This window comes from Zalophus californianus, chromosome 4, assembly GCF_009762305.2.
Source record: "Zalophus californianus isolate mZalCal1 chromosome 4, mZalCal1.pri.v2, whole genome shotgun sequence".
Taxonomy (NCBI): Eukaryota; Metazoa; Chordata; class Mammalia; order Carnivora; family Otariidae; genus Zalophus; species Zalophus californianus.
This window is the reverse complement of record NC_045598.1, coordinates 78,751,512-78,775,518: the sequence shown is the minus strand read 5'-3', so window position 1 is coordinate 78,775,518 and position 24,007 is coordinate 78,751,512. Positions and strand designations below refer to the sequence as shown.

General features: G+C 46.9%; 1 protein-coding gene across 2 annotated transcripts in view; it reads left to right on the top strand.

Moving 5' to 3' along the window:
* The first annotated feature begins 5,465 nt into the window (after positions 1–5,465).
* BCAR3 (BCAR3 adaptor protein, NSP family member) overlaps positions 5,466–24,007 on the top strand; it is a 110,030-nt gene continuing 91,488 nt past the window's right edge. The window contains exons 1-2 of one of the 2 annotated variants that reach the window (XM_027613005.2): positions 5,466–5,718; positions 13,509–13,839. In XM_027613005.2, coding sequence (XP_027468806.1) covers positions 13,523–13,839 — 317 coding nt within the window. In that variant the 5' untranslated portion in view covers positions 5,466–5,718; positions 13,509–13,522. Of the gene's footprint in view, positions 5,719–13,508; positions 13,840–24,007 lie in introns of those variants that run through there. The other variant, XM_027613011.2, reaches the window with a different exon arrangement.

Below are 24,007 nucleotides of genomic sequence, written 5' to 3'. Positions count from 1 at the left end.
AGGCGCCCCTCCACGCCAGGCTGGGGCAACCTGCAACGTCTAGACTGAGCCCCTTTCCCAGCCTAATTCAAGATGGCAGCCAAGTGGCCATTGTACTAGGTTTTACATACATGTGTTTCCTCTTTCTTCATTTCCAGAGTGAAGCATTTCTTTTCCAAAACTCCCTCTTCTCCTTTATTTCACCAGCATCAACAGTCTGTCTCCAGTACTTTGCAGCTCTCCTCTCTCTGCTCCATAGCACAGGGGCCTCTGCTGAGCCAGGGCTTCTCTCGCTCCATACTGTGCTATGCTATCTGATGACATCCTTAGCTTCCTATCTCCCCAGGCTAGTGATGCTTTCCATAAAGTAGGGCCTTATGAATTTGTTTTCTAAGTGACATTTTTAAAAAAAGATTTTACTTATTTCAGAGAGACAGCGTGTGGGAGAGCGAGCGGGGCAGGGAGGGGCTGAGGGAGAGGGAGAAGCAGACTCTCCACTGAACAGGGAGCCCAACTCGGGGCTCAATCCCAGGACCCCAGGATCATGACCTGAGCTGAAGGCAGATGCTTAACCAACTGAGCCCCCCAGCTGCCCCAAAGTGACATTTTTTAAAAAAGATTTTATTTACTTATTTGAGAGAGAGAGAGTGCAGGAGCAGAGGGGAGGGGCAGAGGAAGAAGGAGAAGCAGACTCCCCACTGAGCAGGGAGCCCAATGTGGGACTCGATCCCAGGACCCTGGGATCATGACCTGAGCGGAAGGCAGATGCTTAACTGATTGAGCCAACCAGGCGCCCCTCTAAGTGACATTTTTAAGAGTAAAAATAATACATGTTTACTGGGAAAGAAAAACCTGAAAAGGAGAGCTTCGTAAATGTGGAAATTCAAATCATCTGGAATTCCATAATTATCCAGAGATATTTTGGTGTATTCTCTTTCAGTTGTTAACTATGTTGAGAAGCTTATTCATGCAAAGCTGGTCATTAAATTAAGAAAGTAACTGGGGAACACGTGTCCAGGGTTTGGTGATGAGGCAAGTCCCAAAACGGGTAGTTCAAATGTAGGCCATCAGGTCGAGGTGTAGCTTGTATAGAAAATGAGCCTCTGTTGTCAAGAACTGCATCTCTTTTTTTGCTCATTCACTCATGCGGTAAGTATTTGAGGGTCTTTCCAGCCATGGTCCTCCTACAGTGACTTCTCTAGCCAATCTGAGTTGGCAGCCATCACACAGATCTTTTGGAAGCTGAGTTGACTTCCCTACTGACCTACAAATGGATAGAAAAGTGGAAGTAGAAATTCCAAAAGGGAAAAATAAATGGCCACTGAACACGAAAAGATGAGCAGCCTCACTTATTATAAGAGAAATGCAAATTAAAATTGTACTAAAATTTACATTTACTTAGAAGGTTGACAAAAATTCACAAGTTTAATATAGACCTTCTGCTCAGCATGCGGGGAAAATAGACATTTTCTTATATTGCTGGGAGGTATAAATTGGCACAGTCCCAGTGGAAGGCAATTTGGCATCATTTATTGAAATTACAAAAGCATATACCCTTTGACTCAGGAACTTTACCCCTGGAAATTTATTTTATGGATACACTTGGACATACCAATGGCATATATACAAGATTATTCATTGCAGTATTGTTTGTAATAGGAAAGGATTGGAAATAACTTAAATGTCCATGAGTAGGGCACTGATGGAATAAATGACAGCACATCTCTTCAAAGGAGTACAATGCACTACTATGAGAAAATCTCCAAGATATACTGTTAAGTGAAAAAAAAAAGGCGAAGTGTAGAACTGTGGGGATAGTATGTTACTTCCTGTGTAGGGGTTGGGGATAACATACACACACTTAAAGAAACTCTGCTAAGGCATACATGATATTAATAGCAGTTTGACTGTGGTGGGAGGGGGACTGGGCAGATGGGAGACAGAGTCAAGAAGGGGACTTTTCATTGTATACCAATATATTTCTCAATATTACCTAATCAGAAAATTATGGTTGACCCTTGAGCAATGCAGGGTTTAGGGGCACTGACTTCAGTGCAGTTGAAAATTTACTTTATGTAATTTTTTACTTTCCAAAAACTTAGCTACTAATTACCTCTGGTTGACCAGAAGCCTTACCTTACATAGACAGTTAACACATATTTTGTATGTTACATGTATTATATACTGTATTGTTACCATAAAGTAAGTCAGAGAAAATAAAATGTTACTGAGAAAATCCTGAGGAAGAGAACATACACTTACAGTACTGTCCTCTATCAAAAAAAAAAAAAAAGCCTCATATAAGTGGACCTGCGCAGTTCAAACCCATGTTGCTCAAGGGTCAACTGTATATTAAAAATACTACTATCCATCCATTAATGAACTGAGCACCTACTATGAGCTAGGCACTGGGGATACAAGTGTGAAAATAGTTGTGTGGGTAAGACCACTGGACTTGAAGTTAAAACACCTGATTCAAATTCTGACTCTGCCTCTCACTATGGATGAGGCACACAGTAGGATCTCGGCGCATACTAGGCATGCAACAAATATTTGTTGAATGCATTTATGGTTGACATTACTTAACCTTTCTGAGTCTGTTTTCTCCCATATAAATGGGGCTAAAGATGCTTCCTACCTCGCAGGGGTGTTGTGAACACATAGAATGTGTCAGGAATTAGAGTATAGTTCATGGTAACTGCTATATGCCAGGCACTTTCACATTTGTTATTTCCTTGGCTCCTCACATGCGTTCACTCACTCACTCACTCATGAGGAAATGGAGGGACTGAGAGAAACAGTGACTTGCCCAAGATCTCTCTACATGTGAGTTGTCTAGTCTTTGTTTATTGCTACCTCCCTATCATGCTCCACAAAGTAGAAACTTTAGGGGCGCCTGGGTGGCTCAGTCGTTAAGCGTCTGCCTTCAGCTCAGGTAATGATCCCAGGGTCCTGGGATCCAGCCCCACATCGGGATCCCTGCTTGGAGGGAAGCCTGCTTCTCCCTCTCCCACTCCCCCTGCTTGTGTTCCTGCTCTCAGTATCTCTCTCTCTCTCTGTCAAATAAATAAATAAAATCTTAAAAAAAAAAGTAGAAACTTTACATATAGTAGGTGCTTAGGGAATTTTGAAAATCAAGAAAATCCAACATAGGTTTTGTCACTGTTTTCAGGGACACTTCAGATCAGAAGAAAGTAAGTGTATTTCTGATAATTCAGTTGAGATATATACCAGCTGGTCTGACATTCACTGCACTAAACATTTCAGGAAAATTCAACAAGAATAAAATGTGTTTGCTTCTCATGAGGTAGGGAAAATCAAAACCAACCCACAAAAACACCTATGAGGAAAATGTAGAAACTCATTCTTAAAGATGCTGTACTTAGAATCTTATAGACTTGCCAATAATTCTTTCTTAAAGGGATGAAAATGACATAAAATATACCCAACATAGGGGTGCCTGGGTGGGTCAGTCGGTTAAGCTTTCGATTCTTGATTTCGGCTCAGGTCATGATCTCAGGGTGGTGAGATTGAGCCCCAGGTTTGTGCTGGGCGTGGAGCATGCTTGAATTTCTCTCTCCTCCCTCTGCCCCTACCCCCTCTAAAAAAAAAATACCCAACATGGCACAATTTTTAAAACATTTTTATTGGAGTAGAACGTGCGAGGAGAGCAATGCACAAACCAATTAGTTTTTATAAAATGAAGGACAGTTAATTTTTATAAAATAGACACATCTATATAACCAGCACCTGGATCAAGAAATAGAATATTACCAGCATCTGGAGCCCCCTCTGGGCTCCCTTTCCATCACTACCCAACCCAACCCTCAAGATAACCCACTCAAGATAACCGCTATCCCTCAAGATAATCCAACCCTCAAGATAACCACTATCTTTACCTTTAACAACATAGATATGTTCTGACTGTTTTTGGAATTCACATAAATGGAAGTATGTAGTATGTATCCTTTTGTGTTCAGCTTCTTTCACTAACATCCTATTTGTGAGAGCCATGATCTTGTTGGGTATAGAAGTAGTTGTTATTACTGTATATTATTACCCAGAGCTTATATCTCTCCCACTGAAGGACATTTCGGTGGTTTCTTTGGGGCTGTTATAAGGAGAGATGCTATAAACATTTTTGGACGTGTCTTTGGTGAATATGTACACACATCTCTGTTGAGTAGACAAGGTACCTAGGGATGGAATTGCTGGGTCACAGGCTACACGTTAATTTAGCCAAACAGGTCTGTAAGGTGTTGTTCGAAGTTCTCTAATTTTATCCATTCTGGTGGGTGTAGAGTGAGACATTGCAACTTCAGTTTTCATTTCTGGGATGATTAGTAATTGAGAAACTTTTCGTATGTTTCTCATTTTGTTTTGAGAAATGCCTGTTTGTCCCCTTTTGAGAAATGTTGTTCAAATATTCTCCCCATTTTCGGTCAGATATTCTGCCCTTTTCTTGCTGGTCTGTAAGCATTCTTTATAGATTCTGTGCACAAGTCCTTTATTGGATACATGTGTTGCAATGATCTTTTCTCCCTTTGTGGCCTGACTTTTCACTAACGCTGTCTTCTGAGGAGTAGTTCTTAATTTTAATGTTGTCCAATGATCAGTTTTTTCCTTTATAGTTAGTACTGTATGTGTTTAAGGAGTCTTTGCCTACCTCGAGGTCATGAAAATGTTTTTTTGATTTTTTACTTTGAATAGTTTTATTGTTTTCCCTTTCACATTTAGATTTAAAATCCATCTGGAATTGACTATTTTTGACATGGTATGAGGTTGGGGTCAAGATTCTTCCTTTTCCTGCCTGTGGGTATCAGTTGATCCAGCATCACTTCCCGAAAAGACATACCGTCTTCTCTCAATGCCTCAGGGTAGCATCTTTGACATAAATTGGGACCATTTAATGTAGATCAGCTTCTGGACTCTCTATTCTGTTGGTCGGTTTGTCTATCCTTGTTGCCAATTACTATGTCTGTAGCTTTATAATGGGTCTTGATACCTGATAGTGTGAGACCTCCAGTTGGCTCCATTTTTTTACCCCACTAAATCCTACCTAGTACTGAAATGCCAATTCCATTTCCCACTTTGCTTTCAGTTTGTCCAGGTGACTGTGACTGATTTGCCTCTTCCATGGTTTGGTTATTTGTGGTTACCTGGATCTTTGTCTCATCAAAGCCCTTTAAACTGCAAGCCAGCCAGGTGTCTGCAGACAGCAAAGCCGATCTGCTGGATAATTAACGCGGGGAAGGGGGAGGAGTGGAATAGGTAGGGTTGTCCCTCAGGAGGGGTACAGCGAGCAAGTGGCCAGTCTACACTTCAAGGCTGGTGTTTTGGGGAGATACGAGGAGAACCAAACTCTAGAACCCGGCAGAGGAGGGCAAGGCAGGTCACGCCATGTAAATGTCGCGGGGGATTCCGCGAGGCCGCGCGAATCGGCTCGCCGGGGTGGGGCCGCGGCGCCGCAAATCACCAGTTGAGGGCTGGAGCGCGCGCCGCGGGCTCAGAGCCGCGCCTGCAGCCGCCGGGGCGGGAGACGGAGCCGCCGGAGCCGCACGGGTGAGCCGTGCCGCCGGAGCCGCACGGGTGAGCCGCGCTCACGGGGCTTCTCTGCGGGCGCGCCCCGCCGACCATGAGCGGCCAGTGCCCCGGGAGCAGCCGCGGCTTGGGGGGCCGCCGAGCGGCGCCGCTGAGCCCCTAGCCGGAGAACCCGGGCACCGAGCGCCGCGCGGGGAGGTGAGTGTCTACCGCGCGCCCCGCGTCTCTTGTCCCGCGGGGCTGCTGCTCGTCCCGGGGCGCCTCGGCCTCCCCCCTCCTCTGGGAGGACGGGCTGGGAAGTTTGTTAGAGAAAGTTAGGATAGGGGGAAAGTTGAGCCAGCGCTCCCCCTGCCCCCAGCAGAGTTGGCGTTTAGGGGCGGGGGTGGCTGAAGTGCGGACGCCGCTTGTGCCCTCGGGGCCCTCGGAATTGGCTGATACCCCCCAGACGTGGCCCGCGGCGGGAGCCGCTCAGCGCCCAGCGGTGAGCATCTCTGCTCCTTGCTCTCGAGCGACATCTTCCTGGGCGCTGGTCTCTCCCGACCCCCACTCCCCACCCCCCCGCGCGTCCCGGCTACTCGGCCCGCCACCCTTGCTCGGCTGGTCCCGTCCTTCTTTGCCGGGGGTCGGGGGGCGCGGGGGCCTAGGGGCTCCGCTGGAAGCCCGGGGCTTGGAGGAGGCGAGTTTCTCCACTAATCTCTTGGAAACTTTGCAAAGAAAGCGAAGGCGCCTGCCCAGTAACTGTTGACAACATCCCCCTCCCTCTCTGCCTTTGTTGAGAAAGAATGAATAGTTGGTTGTGTCTCTCCCTCTGCGTCGGGGAGGGGAGGGAAGGGGAGGTGAAGAGAAGCACGGTGGACGCGACTGTAAGACGTTCAATCTCAGCCCCTCTTTCCCTAGCGGCAGCGGCTGCCACCACGTTAAAAGTTTGATCAAGTGTAGACGCTTGTCTGGCAGCGGTCGAGTGGACTCCGAAGCAGCTGGGCAACACGGTGGTTCGTGGCTGGGGTGGAAAACTCTGATTTTGGTATTAACTGCCTTGAAGAAAGGTGCGAAGGGGCAAGAGCGTTTGCCTCACCTCGCCTGTGCTTTCGCCCAAAGCTATTGGTTGGGATAGAGAGTGGAGCCAAGCGCTCAGAGATTTCTTTTAAACCTTGACTCTTATCTCCCAAGGCTACACAGATCTGTCCAAGGAAAATACATTGGCGGAGGGAAGGTCAGTTTGAGAGCGGATAATCTCCCTGCACGTTGCCAAGGACAGAGGCGGGAGGAAGAGGAGGCCTCGGTGCTGGGAGAGGGGGTTCAGCAGAGCATCCGGGCTTAATAGTGGAGAAGCCACAGGCCAAGCGGTTGTATGGGGTGTGCAGGGGAGTGTATGGAGTATAATGTAAAAGGCTTGCCATGCCAGGGGCTCCCTCACCTTCTTGACTCCAGCTTTCTCTAAACCTGCTGAGAAGCCTGGCATTTCCAATGACTAACCAAGATTTCAATCTCCTATTCATATAGAAAGGACTACTTGTCAAATGAATGCTAAGCTTAAGAACTTTATCATGTAAATTCTATGTTGTGTTGCTTGAAATACAATCCATGGAAGAATTATTCATCCTTCAATCACTTGGCTAGACTTCATAAATTTACTTCGAAATTAGGGATACTCTTAATTTCTGCACTGAAGGAAAACTTCATTCTAAGTGCATAAGCCAAGTTTTAATGTGTGGCGGTTCCATCTTCTCTTTCTGTCTGACTCTGCAGAGAGGTTATAAACCTATATATCCAAATGAAAAATTCTCTGTTGGGGTCATAATTGGGCAGCTGAGGCAGTTACATTTCCAGAGTTTCAAATATGACAGAAAGTTTTTAATGCCCACATCAGGTGACCATCTGTAAGTTTAACTGGGAAGTAGCTCATTTTAGAAATAAACTGGAAAAATCCAAACAAGTGGGCTGCCTGTCTCTGCCTTGACTTGCACGTGCTCATGCGTTTCTTGGGGACACCTGTGCAAAGCGAGCGGGTTGGGCTGCTCTTACCGAGCACTTCGAAGCACAGCACGTGAGCAGAACCAGGAAGGTAGCACAGAGATTGGGAGTTTGTCAGGCTCACTCTTGTCCCTATTGAGATTTCAGCTCTTTGACCATTCACAAAGGTCTCATATCTTCACGTCAAGATACAGAATCTTTGACCTTTGTATATATTCCAAGGTCTGGCATTAGACTGAATCAGGACACCGTGTCTGTTTACCTGCATGGTGGAGAGAGGTGACGTCAGGTGGCCAAAGTCTCACCTGGACTTTTCTTTTAAAGACTGCGTATAGGCTCTCTCGGTGTGCCTGTATGGGTCCGTGTCTATGTCCTACTTGGTTTGGTGTTTATGTCTATGGCTCTGAGTTAAAACATTTACCTCCCCATCCTTCCTGGCTGCAGTCTTTCCCAGAAGCAGTGACTTCTTTGTGAACTGTCTTTGTACTAGGAATACGATGACGAGCAAGACAGACCTGGTCCCTGACCTGCTGGGGGGAGACCTGCTATTTATTGAGTGCTTGCCGTATGTCAAGGGCTTTCCATACACAGTCGCATTTACTTTTCAGGGCAGTCCCACAAAAGAGGTATTTTTTAATCCATTTTTACAAATGAGAAACTGTCAGAGAGGTTGAGTAACTTGTTCCAGGCCAAGGAAAGAGCTTCCTAGCTTGCACACGGCTAGGAAGTAAATGGCAGAGTAGGGATTTGACCCTGTGAATGTCTTACTTCAAAGCCTAGGTTCTGAGTCACACCATGTTTGATTACAGAAAAAAAATCACATAGTACATAAGAAGTACGTAATGGCTAGGAATGTTGAGACAGAAGCATCTCCAAGTAGAGAAAACCTGGGAGCCAGGAAGTGGAGATTTGGGGTTAGTCTTCACCATGCTTTTCCAACTACATATGCCCACCTCATGACCTTCGATTTGCCCAGTCCCCTGCCTGGAACTCCATTCCCATCTTCTCTTGACCGGTTCTCTTTTTTCAGGAACCTTTTCAGAGAAGCCCTCCCATACCACCCTAATCTAAACTAGCTCTCCATCCCAACCAGTATGTTCTGTCATTTCATGCTGGTTTGTTGTTCTTTAGGACACTGACGCTGGGATACCAGATAATTCTGGTTTGTTTTCTTGTCTGTGTTGATTGGAACCGCCCCCCCAACTCTGCCCCACCATCCTACCCCATCACAACTTAGGCTCCATGAGAGCAGGACCTTGCCTAGTTGATTATGTCCTCATACCCGGTACACTGTGAGCCCTCAGACAATATATAGTGAGTGAATGAGCATTTACTTCCTTTCTCTGGGTTTGATTCTCTGAGATCCTACCTACATACAACACTCTGAGATTCTGCCTTGTGGAGTAAAATGTGGTTAAGTGGCTTTGCTCTCAAAAATGAAAGGTACTTGGGGCACCTGGGTGGCTCAGTTGGTTAAGTGTCTGCCTTTGGCTCAGGTCATGATCCCGGGTCCTGGGATCAAGCCCTGGAGCCCCAAGTTGGGCTCCTTGCTCCTTGGGGAGTCTGCTTCTCCCTCTCCCCCCAGCACTCCTGCTCTCCCACTCTCCCAAATAAATAAAATCTTCAAAAGAAAATGAAAGGTACTTACCTTGGACCTAGATGCCACCTACACACCATGTACTTCTATCCCTTGGATTTGCCTTAGGTTTCTAGAGTCTGGAAAAGATAAAAGCAAATAAAGCGCAAGTAGGAAATACAGGGACTACCCTGTAGTAAGGTTGTAAATGAGTTCCTTCCACCTATGGTTCCCCTTCTACCCTCTGCCCCACTTTTAGCTGTATGTTTTAGAAGTTCTGTCTCTAATCTGCACCCACCTCTGCCACTCTTAGGCTTATTCAAGCTTGACATAAGGCCCAGGTTGAGCTAGTCTTCCAAGTGAGTACACACAGGGCAAGTCTGGATTTTAATGGGGGAAGAGTCCCAGTTTAGGGACAGTGGGTTGTAGAGGGGAGCCCAACTTACATATTTCTAATTTGTCTGCAGCTGAGACTTCTCTGGAGGTTTCAGCTTGAACAATCTTCTCCCGCCAGTTATTAAACTCTGCTTCACATCATCCAGCTCAGCATCGCATCCTCAGGGAAGCCTTTTCTGGCCACTAGCTGGGTCTAGACCCTGGGCCCCACTCTGTATGCTCCAGTAGCACTGGGAGTCACCTGCACGTGGTCTGTCTGCTTCCACCACAGAGTAGTAACCTCATGAGTACTGTTGTTTGACACTGTCCCCAATACCAGTCACAGTGCCCACCATGTAGGAGGCCTTACATACATGTGTGGTGAAGAGAAGAATGAAGTGATGCTTCTATTTCCTGACCCCTCCTCGTTGTCATTCTGTTCTGTCCTCGGGTAGCCAAATCTGAGTGTACGGTGCTCGGTACCAAAGAGACGTGCTTATCCGGTGGTCTCCATCCTGGCTCCACTTCGGACAGTACTGGTGGCTTTCAAAAGATCAATGCCAGGGTCTTACCCACCAAGGTTCTGGTTTCGCTGGGTGTCGGCATTTTATTTATTGAGAAAGAGAGAGCGAGCAAGCATAAGCAGGGGGAGGAGTAGAGAGACAAGCCCACTCCAGGCTGAGCGCAGAGACAGATGCCGGGCTCGATCCCACCACCCTGAGATCATGACCTGAGCCGAAATCAAGAGTCAGACGCTTAACTGACTGAGCCACCCAGGCGCCCCGGGCATCAGGATTTTAAAAGCTTCCCAGAGGATTCTTACATGCAACCAGCTTGAGGACTGCCCCCGCTTCAGGTTTTCAGAACTCAGTCCTTGCGTTGGGCTTGAAGCAGCCATGGTGAGAGAGAGCAGAGAGATAATTCATGGATATTGTATGGTTCCTGACAGTTTAAGAGGTACCTTCACACCTGTTATCACAGCTGATAATAACAAGCTAAGGGATCTACTCTCTGGTTTAAATATTCCCTTTATGTTGATGATTCTTAAAAAATCTACATCCTGTCCTGGCTTCTCAGCGAACATACCAGTATCTTACCTCCTAGACTGAACTGCCCCATCGGCTCCTCACACTCCCCAGCTCAGTGGCCGGCTTGTCAGCCTCCCTCCCCCAGGAGTCCCCTTCTTCACCGCTTAGCATGTTATGGCGTCCTACTGTCCTCCGTGGGTGTGGCCTCAAGTTCCTCCTCCTTCCCTCTGTCCCTCCTTTGCCTGGCCACTGCCCGAGGACAGAGTTTGAAATCCTTCCTTGCTGCTTGTGGCCAATAGCTTGACTGGCCTGCCTGCCTCCCTTCTTTCCTTTCCAGAAGTACCAGAGTTACCTACCCGGGCACGGACTGGCTTCTGTTGCTCCCTTCCAGATCTTCTCTGGCACCTACAGTCCAGTCCAGACCCCTCGATGCAGTCTTTAAGACTTCATGATATAGTCCTAAGCTGGGCTTCTAGGAAATGCTTCTTGACGTCTCCATGTGAGCCACACAGCCCAACTTGTGGTTCGTGAGCCCTTGGAGGCACCTCCTTGCCTCTCTGCATCTGCCACGCTAGCATCCTCTCAGAAGGCTTTTCTGTACAATTCTCGACCTTTCAAAAATCCCTCCAAAATGCTTCATCTCCAGCATCGCCCTCTCTGAGATCCTCCTCAAGTCATTCTGTTCAAAGTAATTATTCTTCCCTCCAGCATGTGAAGGGTCCCTATTGATGAGTCGTAGGATAGAGTTCCTAGTCAGGGATTGGGGCTTATACGGCATTGATTCTCTGAGTATCTTATATAGAGGAAGTATTTAAGTATTTGTTGAATTGAAAGTAGGCAGGGCAGGTGTTTAACCCTCAACTCAGAGAATAAACTGAGGTATGGAAAACTCGCTGAAGGGCATTCTTGAGCACTTTGGCCCAATCTTGAAATCGAGATCTTGGATAAGCAGAGAGGAAACCTGTGGCCAGAAACACCAGAGCCAGGGCAACCTTTACCCATCATAATAACCTGGAAATAGTTGGATCAACACTATGGCCCTTTGCATAGAAAGAGATTCTGTGGGCTGCTCTGGGCCTCCCCAGCAGGTTCTTTGGAATGATCTAGGCCTCCCTCTGAAGAGGGTGCTGACAGCTTGGACAGGCAAGCATTCACAGCTGTGGGGGACAGGTGTGTGTGTGTGTGTGTGTGTGTGTGTGTGTGTGTGTGTGTGTGTGTGTGTGTGCGCGCGCGCACGCGCGCACGCGCGCGCGCACAGGGTAAGGAAATCCTAGTCAGCTTACATCACTGTTGGTCAGGCGGGGAGGGCCAGGGAGCTTGGATTTCTTTTTAAATAATGATGACTAACATTGAGTAAGTGCTGACCGTGTGCCCGGTACTGGCCAGACCCGGGAGCGGCCCTCACGGGGACTCATAGCCCTATTGGTCTGCCCCCTCCGTGAGCCAGGCCTTCTGTGTGGTCACAGTTAGACGTGGAGCGTTCAGGCCCCAGAATGACCAGGTGTGGGAAAGGACAGAGGACAGCCTTAGGATTATATACCTTGAGTGAAGGATTTCCTTCCCTCCAGCCCCCAGCGCTTGTGTGTTTCTGTCTGTTGCAGGTGAAGCGCCCGCTTGTGGATGTTTTTGTTGTCTGCTGTTTCCCTTGCGCTACCTTTATCCCGGATCTGCGTGCTACCCATGAGCTTCTGGAGCAGTGTTCTTGCTTGTCTTCAAGCGGTGTCACAAGGCCCCAGTTCCTTTGTGGAACTGACTCTGCAGGGGTACTATTAAGTAATGATTTTCACTCTGAGCTGTCCTCTTCGCCCTGGAAAGGGTGGCCTGTGAGGAATGAGGGCTACGGGGCTTTGGAACAGACTACAGAGCAAAGGAATGTTCTGCTTCCCAATCTCGGGGAGGCCAGTGCATCAGGCAGGCCGAGTTGTGCTGCTGTGTTGTCCAGACCAGTCTGGTACCCTGGCGGGTGGGACAGATTCTGGATCCTTAATGTCTCCAGGGACTAGTTCTAATTTTTATTCAGGCATGTGTTTCTTCTCCTCTACACGCTGGCCTTAAAAATGACATATAATTTGGCTTAGGTCAAAACCATAGTTTGTTTATTGGAGGGAGGTGAGTGCGTGCTGTCTCTTGCTCGGGGCAAACATTTCTACTAGTGATCATAACTGGGCATAATTGTTGGGTCTGCTTTTGCATACGACCTAGTACACATTTTCCTTTTCCTTCTGTGCTCTCCCCTCTACCCTCTTTTTGTCTTATTTCTCTTCCTTCCCACTCCTCCCTGACTACACAGGCACCATGCGTGTTGCTTAACCCTGCTGGTGACAGGCAGGTTCCCGACCCCTCTGGGGGACAGTGTACATGGATCCCTCACCCCAGTGGCTTTCCTCTGCAGCTGAGTCCACTGATGTATGGAGGAGTGACCCACCTCCTCACCCCTGACCCTGGCCCGTCTTCGTTAATTAGAGTACATTGATTTATTTGTAAGCACCAGGTCTTTGCCGGAAAAATTCTGCCCCGTTGCCCTGGGTAGCACAACTGAGGGGTTGGTCTGGCACTGAAGGCCTTCTAGCAGCTGAGGAATTCCAATAATCTCCACCTGTTCTTATCGTGTACAGGGTGGTGGGAAGACATGAGCTAATTATCTAACATTTATACTGTGTTCTCTAATGTACTTATATCGAAACCTTGAGTACTTCCTCAATAGTCTTTTTTGTTAGTCATGCTTTTCCATCAGCTTCAGTCATCTGAAATAATAAAATGGTTCATGTGCCTCTGGAGTCTCTGAAACATGGTTGCCCTTTTCCATCCGGGGATCTGTTGCGAACCCAGGAGAATTCCTCTGTAGGATCAAAAAAGGGACATGAATAAACTTCCCATTTGTATTAAATTTCACCACTGATGCCATGCACTGTTTGTTAATGCTCCACGAACCTGTTCTTTTGTTAAACAGTACATTTCCATTTCCTTTTGTGAGCAGGAAGTCAGTTCTTGTGATGGTCTAAGATTCATGCCTTCACTCTTTCTTTTCCCCTTAGAGGAGTTGAGAGCCATGGCTGCGGGAAAATTTGTGAGCCTTCCCAGAAACATGCCGGTGAATCACCAGTTCCCTCTGGCCTCGTCCATGGACCTTCTGAGCAGCAAGTCCCCTCCGGCTGAGCATCACACAGATGCCTATCAAGACGTGTCTATACATGGTACCCTCCCACGGAAGAAAAAAGGCCCTCCTCCCATCAGGTCCTGTGATAACTTCAGTCACATGGGGACCCTGCCCCATTCCAAGTCCCCACGGCAGAACTCCCCTCTGACCCCGGCCATCATCCAGGAACACCCCCTGCAAGACTGGAAAGGGGAAACCTTCACCTTCGGGTAACTTCTTTCTTTATTGTTATTTATTTATTCATTTATTTTTTAGAGGCCCTGTGGGGAGGGGATGGGGTGGGTGCAGAGGGAGAGCGAGAATCCTAAGCAGGCTTCACACCCAGCGTGGAGTCCAGTGAAGGGCTCCATCTCACGACCCTGAGATCATGACCTGAGCCAAAATCAAGAGTCAGACACTCAACAGACTGAGCCACCCAGGCGCCCCTTCAGGTAACTTCTTTAATTCCACAAGTGAAAATGACTTGGCTTAAAGGGCTGTTTAAAAAAGCCTTTCTGGGGGCACCTGGGTGGCTCAGTCGTTGAGTGTCTGCCTTCAGCTCAGGTCATGATCCCAGAGTCCTGGGATCGAGCCCCGCATTGGGCTCCTGCTTGGCGGGAAGACTGCTTCTCCCTCTCCCACTCCCCCTGCTTATGTGCCCTCTCTCACTGTCTCTCTCTCTGTCAAATAAATAAATAAAATCTTAAAAAAAAAAAAAAAAAGCCTTTCTGTTAGGGAATATGTCAGCTGTACAGAGTAGAGCAAATAGTTTGACTCCCAAAGACCCACCACCCCACTTCAGCCACTCTGGGCCTGAGCCAGTCCTGTGTTGTCTGTACTCCCGCCCACTTTCCTTTCTCTGCAATTATTTTGAAGTAAATTTCAGCCCCTGTTTTCTCTGTAAATATTTTGCTATGTGTCTTTCAAGGATAAGTACTCTTATTTTTAAAAAAATATAAAAAACTGTAACACCTAAAAACTTTAACCATTTCTTAGTATCTAGTATTTGAGAGCATTTTTACAGCCAACTTCCCATAATATCACTAAGTCCCTCAAAAGGAAGCACAAGGGCATTTTTTTTATTATTATTATAACATCAGATTCTGAACTATGTCCACCCAATTCTGTGGAGATGCCAAGATGGCTATAAATTAGGAACTGCTTCTCCAGCATGCTGAAGCAAAATTTGGTATGGCTACATCATCGGGTCAGCTTCAGAATACTTTAGAACAAGGATTGATTTCTCCTACCCACAAGGGATCTGGGTAAATACGCCTTATGGTTATAAAAGCTTCTTGTCCGGGTTTGTATTGGGCCTGGCTGTGATTAGTTTCTGCTTGTTAGAGCTGGTTTAGAAACTGACTTCCCTTTCCTGCTGGGGAAGATCAGCAGTCTGTGATGTTATCTGTCAGAGAAGGGGCTGGTTCCTTCTGTTGTATCTCCTGGTGCCTCTTTTTGTCCGACCCTGCAGCAAAGAAAGCCACTTTGATGCTAGCTCATTTCTTTGTTCAATATCTATATATTGAGCATGTACATTGATTTTGTAAACACTGGTGCTTCACCAAGAAAATTCTGCCCAGTCCCTCTTAGTATCTGAACTGAAGGGCTGGTCCAACCTTGAAGATGTTCTGGCAACCACATCGTTTCAGCAATCTGCTCTTGCCCTTTTATAGGATGAGGAAGTATGTGAACTAACAGGATAGCAATGGGGCATCTGACATGGTGTCTTCCCAGAGCTAATATTTTAGTGAAAGGCCCAGGTAATAAACAAGTTAATCGCAGATTATATTAAGTGCTATAGAGGAAAGTGTGACAGACTGAAGATTTATTAGGCTTGTATCTTTTTTATAATGTGGACAGGTCTCTGAGGAGATGATATTCGAGCTAAGACCTGCATAATGAGAGAAGGCAGCCATGGGAAGAACCAGAGGAAGGTTGTCCCAGGCATAGGGGGAGCAGTGCAAAGAACTGGGGTTGGGAACAAGTCTGGCATGTTTGAAAAAACCCCAAACGAAGCTGGTGTGGCCTGTGGCTGGGGTGTAGCAAGTTGAGAGGCAGACAGTACAGATGTTGGGAGAGAACTAGGCAGGTAGGAGCTCAGAATTCGTTTTAGGTGCGTAATTGTTGTCGTACAAGAAGAAAATAAGTGGAGGCCCACATAGTCTCTGTAGAAAGCGTCGGAGAGCCCTGAAATGTTTCTGACATCAGCTCAGAAGGTTCCCCAGGGTGTCCTGGGCATTAGAAATCTCTGCACCGGCTCTGCAAAGTGTAGGTGGGTGACCTCCCAGCGCGGAGAGCTCACAGCCAGCCTGCTGGGGGCCCAGGTCAGTGTGGAGGTGCGTACCTGTGCACAGTATTGTTCATATTGAATCACTGGCATTGAACAGGTAGGGATGCGGAAGGGGCACTGTCATCACTCCCTCTTGTGAAGGTCAAGAGGCAGCAAAGAGAAAGAGCTTCTGGCCAGCCAAAAACAAGCACTCATACCAGGCTGCACAAGGTGGAGTCGTAGCCAATGATTCCATGTCTTACTGTAGCCACTTTTTATTTGGTAAGTTAAACTCTGTAATGAGCTACATATCTACTCTGTGCCATATGGAGGTGATGCATAAACCCATTCCTTGAAGTTCTAAGGTCCTGGCTGGGTGTCAGCTCTCACAAGAGGGAAGCTCTGGGGAGCCGGGGCTGGCAATGGAGTTGCCCTTTCAATCTTGAGGAAGCTCTTGATAAACACCCAAGGTCCAAGCCGTCAACCTGCCAGGAGTTCAGAGCTTTTTGATTTGAAAATGACTTGGACAGAGGTCAGATCTCTGCAGAAGATCTTATCAGGAGGTGGGCGCAAGTCCTGAGTTTGAAGTCCAGGCTGTGGAAGACTTAGCAAGCACCACTGGATTACGTTTGTTTATCATTCAGAACTACATTCATCCAAATTCACAACTTTTTCCCTTAACTTAAAAATATCTCATTGTTAAAGGCGAATACAGGAAGTAACAAACGCATATCCTTCAGGATTATGCTGAGTGAGAAGGTCATGTCAAAGCATCCTAAAATCCCATTCTGCTCCCTGGTCTTATTAATAGATTTTGTTATTTTTAAAGTTTGTTTACCTTTTTTTTGAGTAATTTTATTTATTTTACTTATTATTTCTACCCCCAACATGGGGCTCAAACTTACGGCCCTGAAGAGTTGCATGCTCTATCGACTGAGCCAGCCAGATGCCCCTATAATTTGTTCATGTAATACACTTTATTTTTTTTTAAGATTTTATTTATTTATTTGACAGATAGAGACATAGAGAAGGAACACAAGCTGGGGGAATAGGAGAGGGAGAAGCAGGGTTGCCGCCAAGCAGGGAGCCTGATGCGATGCGGGACTCGATCCCAGGACCCTGGGACCATGACCTGAGCCGAAGGCAGATGCTTAATGACTGAGCCACCCAGGCGCCCCCATGTAATACACTTTAAAAACTGTCTGGAGGGGTTCCCAATTTTGAGGCGTTCAGAGTACCTTGTATCATTATTTTCATCCTTTTAAATATTCCTAGTAAGATTATTTGCCTCAGTTCCTTTTTGGAACAAGCCACAGGATCAACGCATTAAGCTTGTGCATGTGAAAAGTAAGGGACAAAAGGTATGAATGAGAACCTGGCGCTCCGAAGAGGGAGGGAAGAGGAAGGGCTGCCGAAGTTGCCGCAACAGAACTGCTATCAGGGAGAAGTAGCATTTCTAGTCCTAACTCCGCTCTTATAGCTCAGCTGCTATGAAAACACCAGCCACCCTCCGCTCTTGCTCACTCACTCGCCACTGGAAGCTGGGAGCTTTTAATTTTTATTTTTTAAAGATTTTATTTATTTGAGAGAGAGAGAGAGCAAAAGCAGGGGGAGGGGGCAGGGCAGAGGGAAAGGGAGAAACAGACTCCTCACTGAGCAGGGAGCCCCACAAGGAGCTTGATCCCAGGACTCTGGGATCCTGACCGGAGCAGAAGGCAGATGCTTAACTGACTGAGCCACCCAGGCGCCCCATGCTGGGAGCTTTTAAAAAGTTAAGTTTTGCATCTTTGACCCCAGGGAGTGAGACTAGTTAGGTCTACTTTTAACAAGATTATTGATTTTTTTTTTTTTTTTTTGGCTTGTTTGAGGTAAACACTTTGGCCTTACTTGTTACTTTTCATAGTGAATTCAAAGGTTAATTTCAGCTGACAGTGACTTGCCCGGATGTCAAGTCTGAAAACCTTCCATTTTTGTCCTGTTTGGTGTTGGCATGATGATAGTGGGGCCATCTGGGAAAGCCCAGATCCACTTTTCTTATATACCCCACCTACACTCAGAGGGAAACCCACTAGACAACACCTTTCTGTCTTGTAAAATACTCTGATAAATTGCAAGTTTTCCTAACAAATATATTTAGCTCATTATTCATTAAAAAGTCACCTTTACTATAATTGCATATTAATGAATATCCACCCTGTGGAAGACCCCAGGCAAAGCAGAGGAAGTCTCCCCTTTGACCTAAAAATTTGTATTACCAAGCTGTCTTATAAACATGAGTCCTAGGCACAAAAATTACTATCTCTCACATTTTATGGTTTTAAAATAGCCTCAAGGATATGTTCTTAAATTATCCTGTGTGAACATCCTAAGCCTGTGTGAGAGACATGGCAGATTTTATCACGAGTAGCAGCCATACTGTTGCTCTTATTCACAGTCCGAGAAAGTGGTTCAGGGATGTTGAGGCACCTGAGATCAGACCTAGTGGGACTGAGCTAGGGTGAGAACCCAGAGAGTACTGTGGGACCTTCCCCAGACACTGTGTTCCACAGCCTCCCGAGAAGGTTGGCCTCGGGTGCGGGCATCTTCTGAGCTGTCCTCTTGCAGGGAAAGCTTGCAGTCCCCAGAGTCTGAACCCAGGGCACCTTGGACACCCACCCTGGGGAAACGGAGTCTTGGCCACCAAGAGCCAGGCAGAAGGCAAGCCTGGAAGGGAGAGTTGGTCTCTCCTCATTTGGAGACTGGATCTCTTGGCTTTTGTTGTTGTCTTGGCTGCCCTTGGATGTACTTGTGGTTTTGAAAGGTGGCCAAAGTGAGAAGCCAGGGTGCTCTTAAACCTGCTGCTTGATGTCACAGAAGAAGCCTTTGTTCTGCAGGAGAGGTCTGCAGACAGGATTTCCTCCCGAGGTTAGCGTTTGTTTGACTGCTGTCCCTTTGATTCACTTATCTTCAAGGGTGAATTTTTATTTGAATCTGGGACCTTCCTTGGGCTGAGAGGGCACCGGTTCCTGTTGTTGAGATGTCTGTGCTGTCGGGATAGCCGAAGGATCAGCTCTGGGAGGCCGGTGCGGGTCCTCTTCCTGCCTGTGGGTACGTGGAGGCATGCATTCCTGGGAACAGCTGCGGGGTGCCCAGTTCCTTCGGCCCCTTGTGCCGTGGAGGCATGTGGCGGGACAATGTGATGTTTCATCAGTTTGCATGAGCGGAGCTGACTGACTAGTCACAAGTGTTTTAACTGACGGGGGCCAGAAAGTTGGCAGAATTATCCCAAATTAAAATCCAGTATACTTTCCTGGGCCGTAAGTTACCTACCATGTTACAGCGTCTGCTCTTGTAAGTAGAAGCAAAGTGGAAGGTACAGGGTCTGTGCAGACTCTTTTCAAAACACTAATTGATCGATTGATTGTTTTTTTAAAAAGATTTTATTTATTTATTTATTTGCCAGAGAGAGAGAGAGAGAGCACAAGCAGGGAGAGTGGCAGGCAGAGGGAGAAGCAAGCTCCTCGCTGAGCAAGGGGCCTGATGCGGGACTCGATCCCAGGACCCTGAGATTATGATCTGAGTTGAGCAGAGGCTTAACTGACTGAGCCACCCAGGCGCCCCTCAAAACACTGATTTAAATATCTAACTCTGGGCTGTATTAATGCCCTCACCCAAAAAATTATTTCATTTGTTCCTCTTGAGAACCACCAAGTTCTAGAACTACTGCTTTCTCCTTGACAAATCAAGATGTTTCCCCAGACGGGCAAATAAATCAGCCTTTAGCTTGCAGTTAATCAGAGGGATCTACAATGTAAAGGTTCACATGCAAATATCTGCCTTTTAGTTATACACAGGCATGTCTGCTCTCTGCAAATTGGAAGCTTTTCATTCACAGAGGAAAAGTTGGGTTTAGAGTTGCAAAAGTCTATGTACTAGATTAACAGATTCCATTTAATAGAAGGCACATTTATTGAGTTAGAGTAACAGTCGCTTAATAGCCAAGAATGTCTCCCCAGGCAAGGTATAGTCCATTTGTTGAATTTTTATTTTTGAAATTTCAAGTTGCGTTTTACTAACATTTTGCAGTGCCCCTTGGTGTTTGAATGCAGCTGTTGTGGATGGGGTAGTGCATTCTGAGGAATGGTGCATGTTCAGGCCCTGGTGGCCCCTGGTGCTGAGCCGGGAGCAGCTGGGTCAGAGGTGAGCTCAGCTCCTGCTGGGCATCTCCCCCCGACCCCTGCCCAGCCCCCACCAGCACCAGAGGGGTGGGGTGGTTTGAGAGAGCCCAGGGACTGGGAAATGCCTACAGGTCCACCAGCTGCCTGACAGTGGTCCTCAATCCTCTACTGACAGGGGTGATTTGAACCTAAAGTCTGGGATCTGTGCATTCTCAGCTGTTCTGGGGAAAACTGAGAGGTTTTTTTTTTTTTTTTCTCAGTGAGTGCAAATGTCAACCAAGAAAATGATGAGAGAATTACACAAAGCAGTCCTTGTTGAGTGATGCTGCTCAACATCTTCTCTGCCCCTACCCCCAGGACTTATAAATCAGGGTTTCTTAGGCCTCCTGCATGCTGTTTGGGAAAGGTCAGGTTTTCAGTCTTCTGAGAGACAGAGACTAGGAGAGTTTTTCCACACCTTTCGGTATATGTAGAAACCTATTGTAAACAGAAGGTGCTGTGCGGTTACAAGTTATTCGTGTTCTTAACACATGTGGATTTGGGAGCCTTCGCAGCCTGGCCAGAGGATCCAGGCTGGAGAAGCTGTCAGTGCTGTTTTTGATGGGAAGGAGACTCCTTCATGGGGCACGTACTGGAGCCCCAGGACTGAGAAACCGGCAGGCCACGGCACTCCCGCGGCTGCGAGCTTTGTGGTGCTGCCATCACGCAGTCTGTCCCCAGGAGACTAGCTGCAGAGTTGGTTGTAGAATTTCAGGCTGTCTCTCTCTTTTTAGAGCTCCCAAAGATAAGTGCATGGTCTTCTTGTTTTAAGGATTCTGATGTTATTTAAAAATTATAGAAGTCTGGGACCCCTTGGTGGCTCAGTCGGTTAAGCATCTGCCTTCGGCTCAGGTCATGATCCCAGGGTCCTGGGATTGAGCCCCACATCGGGCTCCTTGCTCGGCGGGGAGGCTGCTTCTCCCTCTGCCACTCCCCCTGCTTGTGTTCCCTCTCTCACTGTGTCTCTCTCTGTCAAATAAATAAATAAAATCTTAACAAATTATAGAAGTCTGAGAAACCTTCCACAACGGACCCAGCCTTTGTGCCCCCTGGACTGTCTGTGATTCCAGATGCACCTGCAGACGTAGTAACCAAGGCTAAAATAACCCCCGTGAAGAGGAGAACACACCAGGCTCCTAACCCAGAGGTCTCAGTTCAGATCCCTGTTTTTGCCACTTAATACGTGTGTGAACCGGGGCAAGTTCTAAATTATGAAATGAGGGTGAAAATGCCTCCCTCTGAGGCGTGCTGTGCAGACTCCCTGCTCCCTGAACATGAAGGCTGCCCTGAATGGCAGAGCTCCGACTTCCGCACGTGCACCTGGCCCCGCCTTCTGGGAGTCTGAGGGGAGCGGGTCCCATCCTTGAGGCCAGCTCCCACCTGAGCACCGGCATTTTATTCTCCTCCTGCGCCGACTCTGCTGTGTGACACCTGACCTTGGAGGCCACTGATGCCTTTGCCGGGATGTTGACGTAGTCGTGGATATCAAAGAATGCTGCTAGTGACCTTGACGCTGATTCAAGCAACAAGACCCAGTAGCTTTGTGACCTTGTGTAAGTCACTTTACCTTTCTGATTCTCCACGTCCTCAAAGGGCAGCTATAAGGTCAGATAGAATCCCACATGAGGGTGCCTACCACGGAACCTGGCATGGTGAAGGGGCTCAGCTGTAGGTTTCTGTCCTTCCTCCCTCCTGGAGGTTCCTAATCCTTGTGTGCGTAACCTGAGACCACGTTCAATGCCTGCAGCTTCTGTGGGAGAAAGTTTCCCACATGTTGACGGAGTCTGGCTGGAATCCTGCTCCCTGGGTCTGCCCTCAGCAGTGTGTCTTGGCCACCATTCATGCTTACAGGTATAATAGCCCCGCACTGCACTAAGAGATCAGCACACCATTCATTTTACGAAGACACAAAACAGAGCCTTGTCTTTGGTGGATGGACCCAGCCCTTTCCCACTTGTCCTTGTACTTTAGTATTAGTATCTTTGCTATTTACTCTTCAGTAAATATTTATTTATTTATTATTTTTTAAAGATTTTATTTATTTATTTGACAGAGAGAGAGAGACTTTTTCCCCCTTCGCTCATTTGTTCTGTTTCTTAAATTCCACGAGTGAAATCATATGATAACTGCCTTCCTCTGACTCACTTATTTCGCTTAGCATGATACCCTCTACCTCCATCCATGTTGTTGCAAATGAGATATCATTCTTTTTGATGGCTAAGTAATATTCCATTGTGTGAATAACATCTTTATTCATATATGAAAACATAATTTTAAGTTTTCTAGTACCGATTAAAAAGAAATAGGTAAAATTAATTTCAATATCTTATTCAAAATACCATTTTAATACATAGTAACATAATAAATATTAATGAAGTATTTTACATTCTCTTTTTTTAAGATATTTATTTATTTATTTGACAGGGAGAGACACAGCAAGAGCGGGAACACAAGCAGGGGGAGTGGGAGAGGGAGAAGCAGGCTTCCTGCTGAGCAGAGAGCCCGATGCAGGGCTCGATCCCAGGACCCTGGGATCATGACCTGAGCCGAAGGCAGACGCTTAACGACTGAGCCACCCAGGTGCCCCTTACATTCTCTTTTTATATTAAATCTTCAAATGTTCCCTCCCTCAGAGAGACCTTCCCTCCACCCAATCAAAGGAACTCTTGCATCTCCTCATTTTGTGGTTCTGTATTTATTGACACATTTGTCTACATGCCCCCTAAACTGGGCACTGCCTAAGGACAGGGCCCGTATCTATTTCGATCTCTGTGGGCACTTGGTACCCAGCTTCATGCCTGGCACAAAACAAATTCAATAAATATTTACCGAAGAATGGGGCTCCTGGGTGGCTCAGTTGTTAAGCATCTGCCTTCAGCTCAGGTCACGGTTCCATGGTCCTGGGATTGAGCCCCGCATCGGGCTCCCTGCTCAGCGGGGAGTCTGCTCCTCCCTCTCCCACTCCCCTGCTTGTGTTTCCTCTCTCGCTGTTTCTCTCTGTCAATTAAATAAACAAATAAAATCTTAAAAAAATTTTTTTCATATGGTTTTCACATTGTATTTCTATTGGATGGTACTGGTCTACATCTTGGTGTGAGTTGTTTAGGTTTTCTCCTGAGGGCAAAGGGAAGCCTTTAAAGAGTTTTAAGTAAGGGAATAATGTGATCTGATTCAGTTTTTAGAATATCACTTGGCCTCTGCGGAGAAGAGATTGGTGGGGCAGAGGGACTAGAGGGGGGGCAGGAAGTGGTCACAAAAGCACGGGAAACAGGCAGAGGTCTGTGCTAGGACAGTGGTGGAGGAGGTAAAAGGGGGGGGTGGATTCAAGATCTATTTGTAGATAGAGTCTATGGGACTTCCTGAAGGTGGGGTGTGGGGTGAGGGAGGGGTACAGCCAGGCATGGCTCAGGCAACTAGGTGTATGAAGTGGGGCCATTTACTGAGATTGGAAAGACTGGGAGGGGAACAGGGCTTCGTTTGTTTGGCTGCTTTTCGTTTGGTGGATGGCAGAGATTGAGACTTCTGTTTGGGGTGTGCTAAGTTCAAGAGGCACGCATGTCAAGTGGAGGTGTTAACCGGTCAGTATTATGAGCCTGGAGCTCTGGAGAGATCTGTGCTAAAAGTTACAAAGTTAGGAGTCTGCATAGAAGTGAAATTAAACCCATGGAAGCAGATGTCCTCACCAAGGGAGAGAGCTGTGTAAAGCATAAAGGGAAGGGACCCTAGGACCCAGCCCTGAGGAACCCCACCACATCTGTTCCAAGGAGCCAGCCATGGAAGCTGAGCCTTGGGTTTGGAGGGGAGCAGAGAAATGAGGCAGGAGCTACATAGGGGTACTAGTCAAAGGAAGGGTTTTCTTCTTAAGATGAGAGACAAAACTCAATAGGAAATGATCTAATCTTTTAAGCATATAATAAAACAAAACATAGTTTT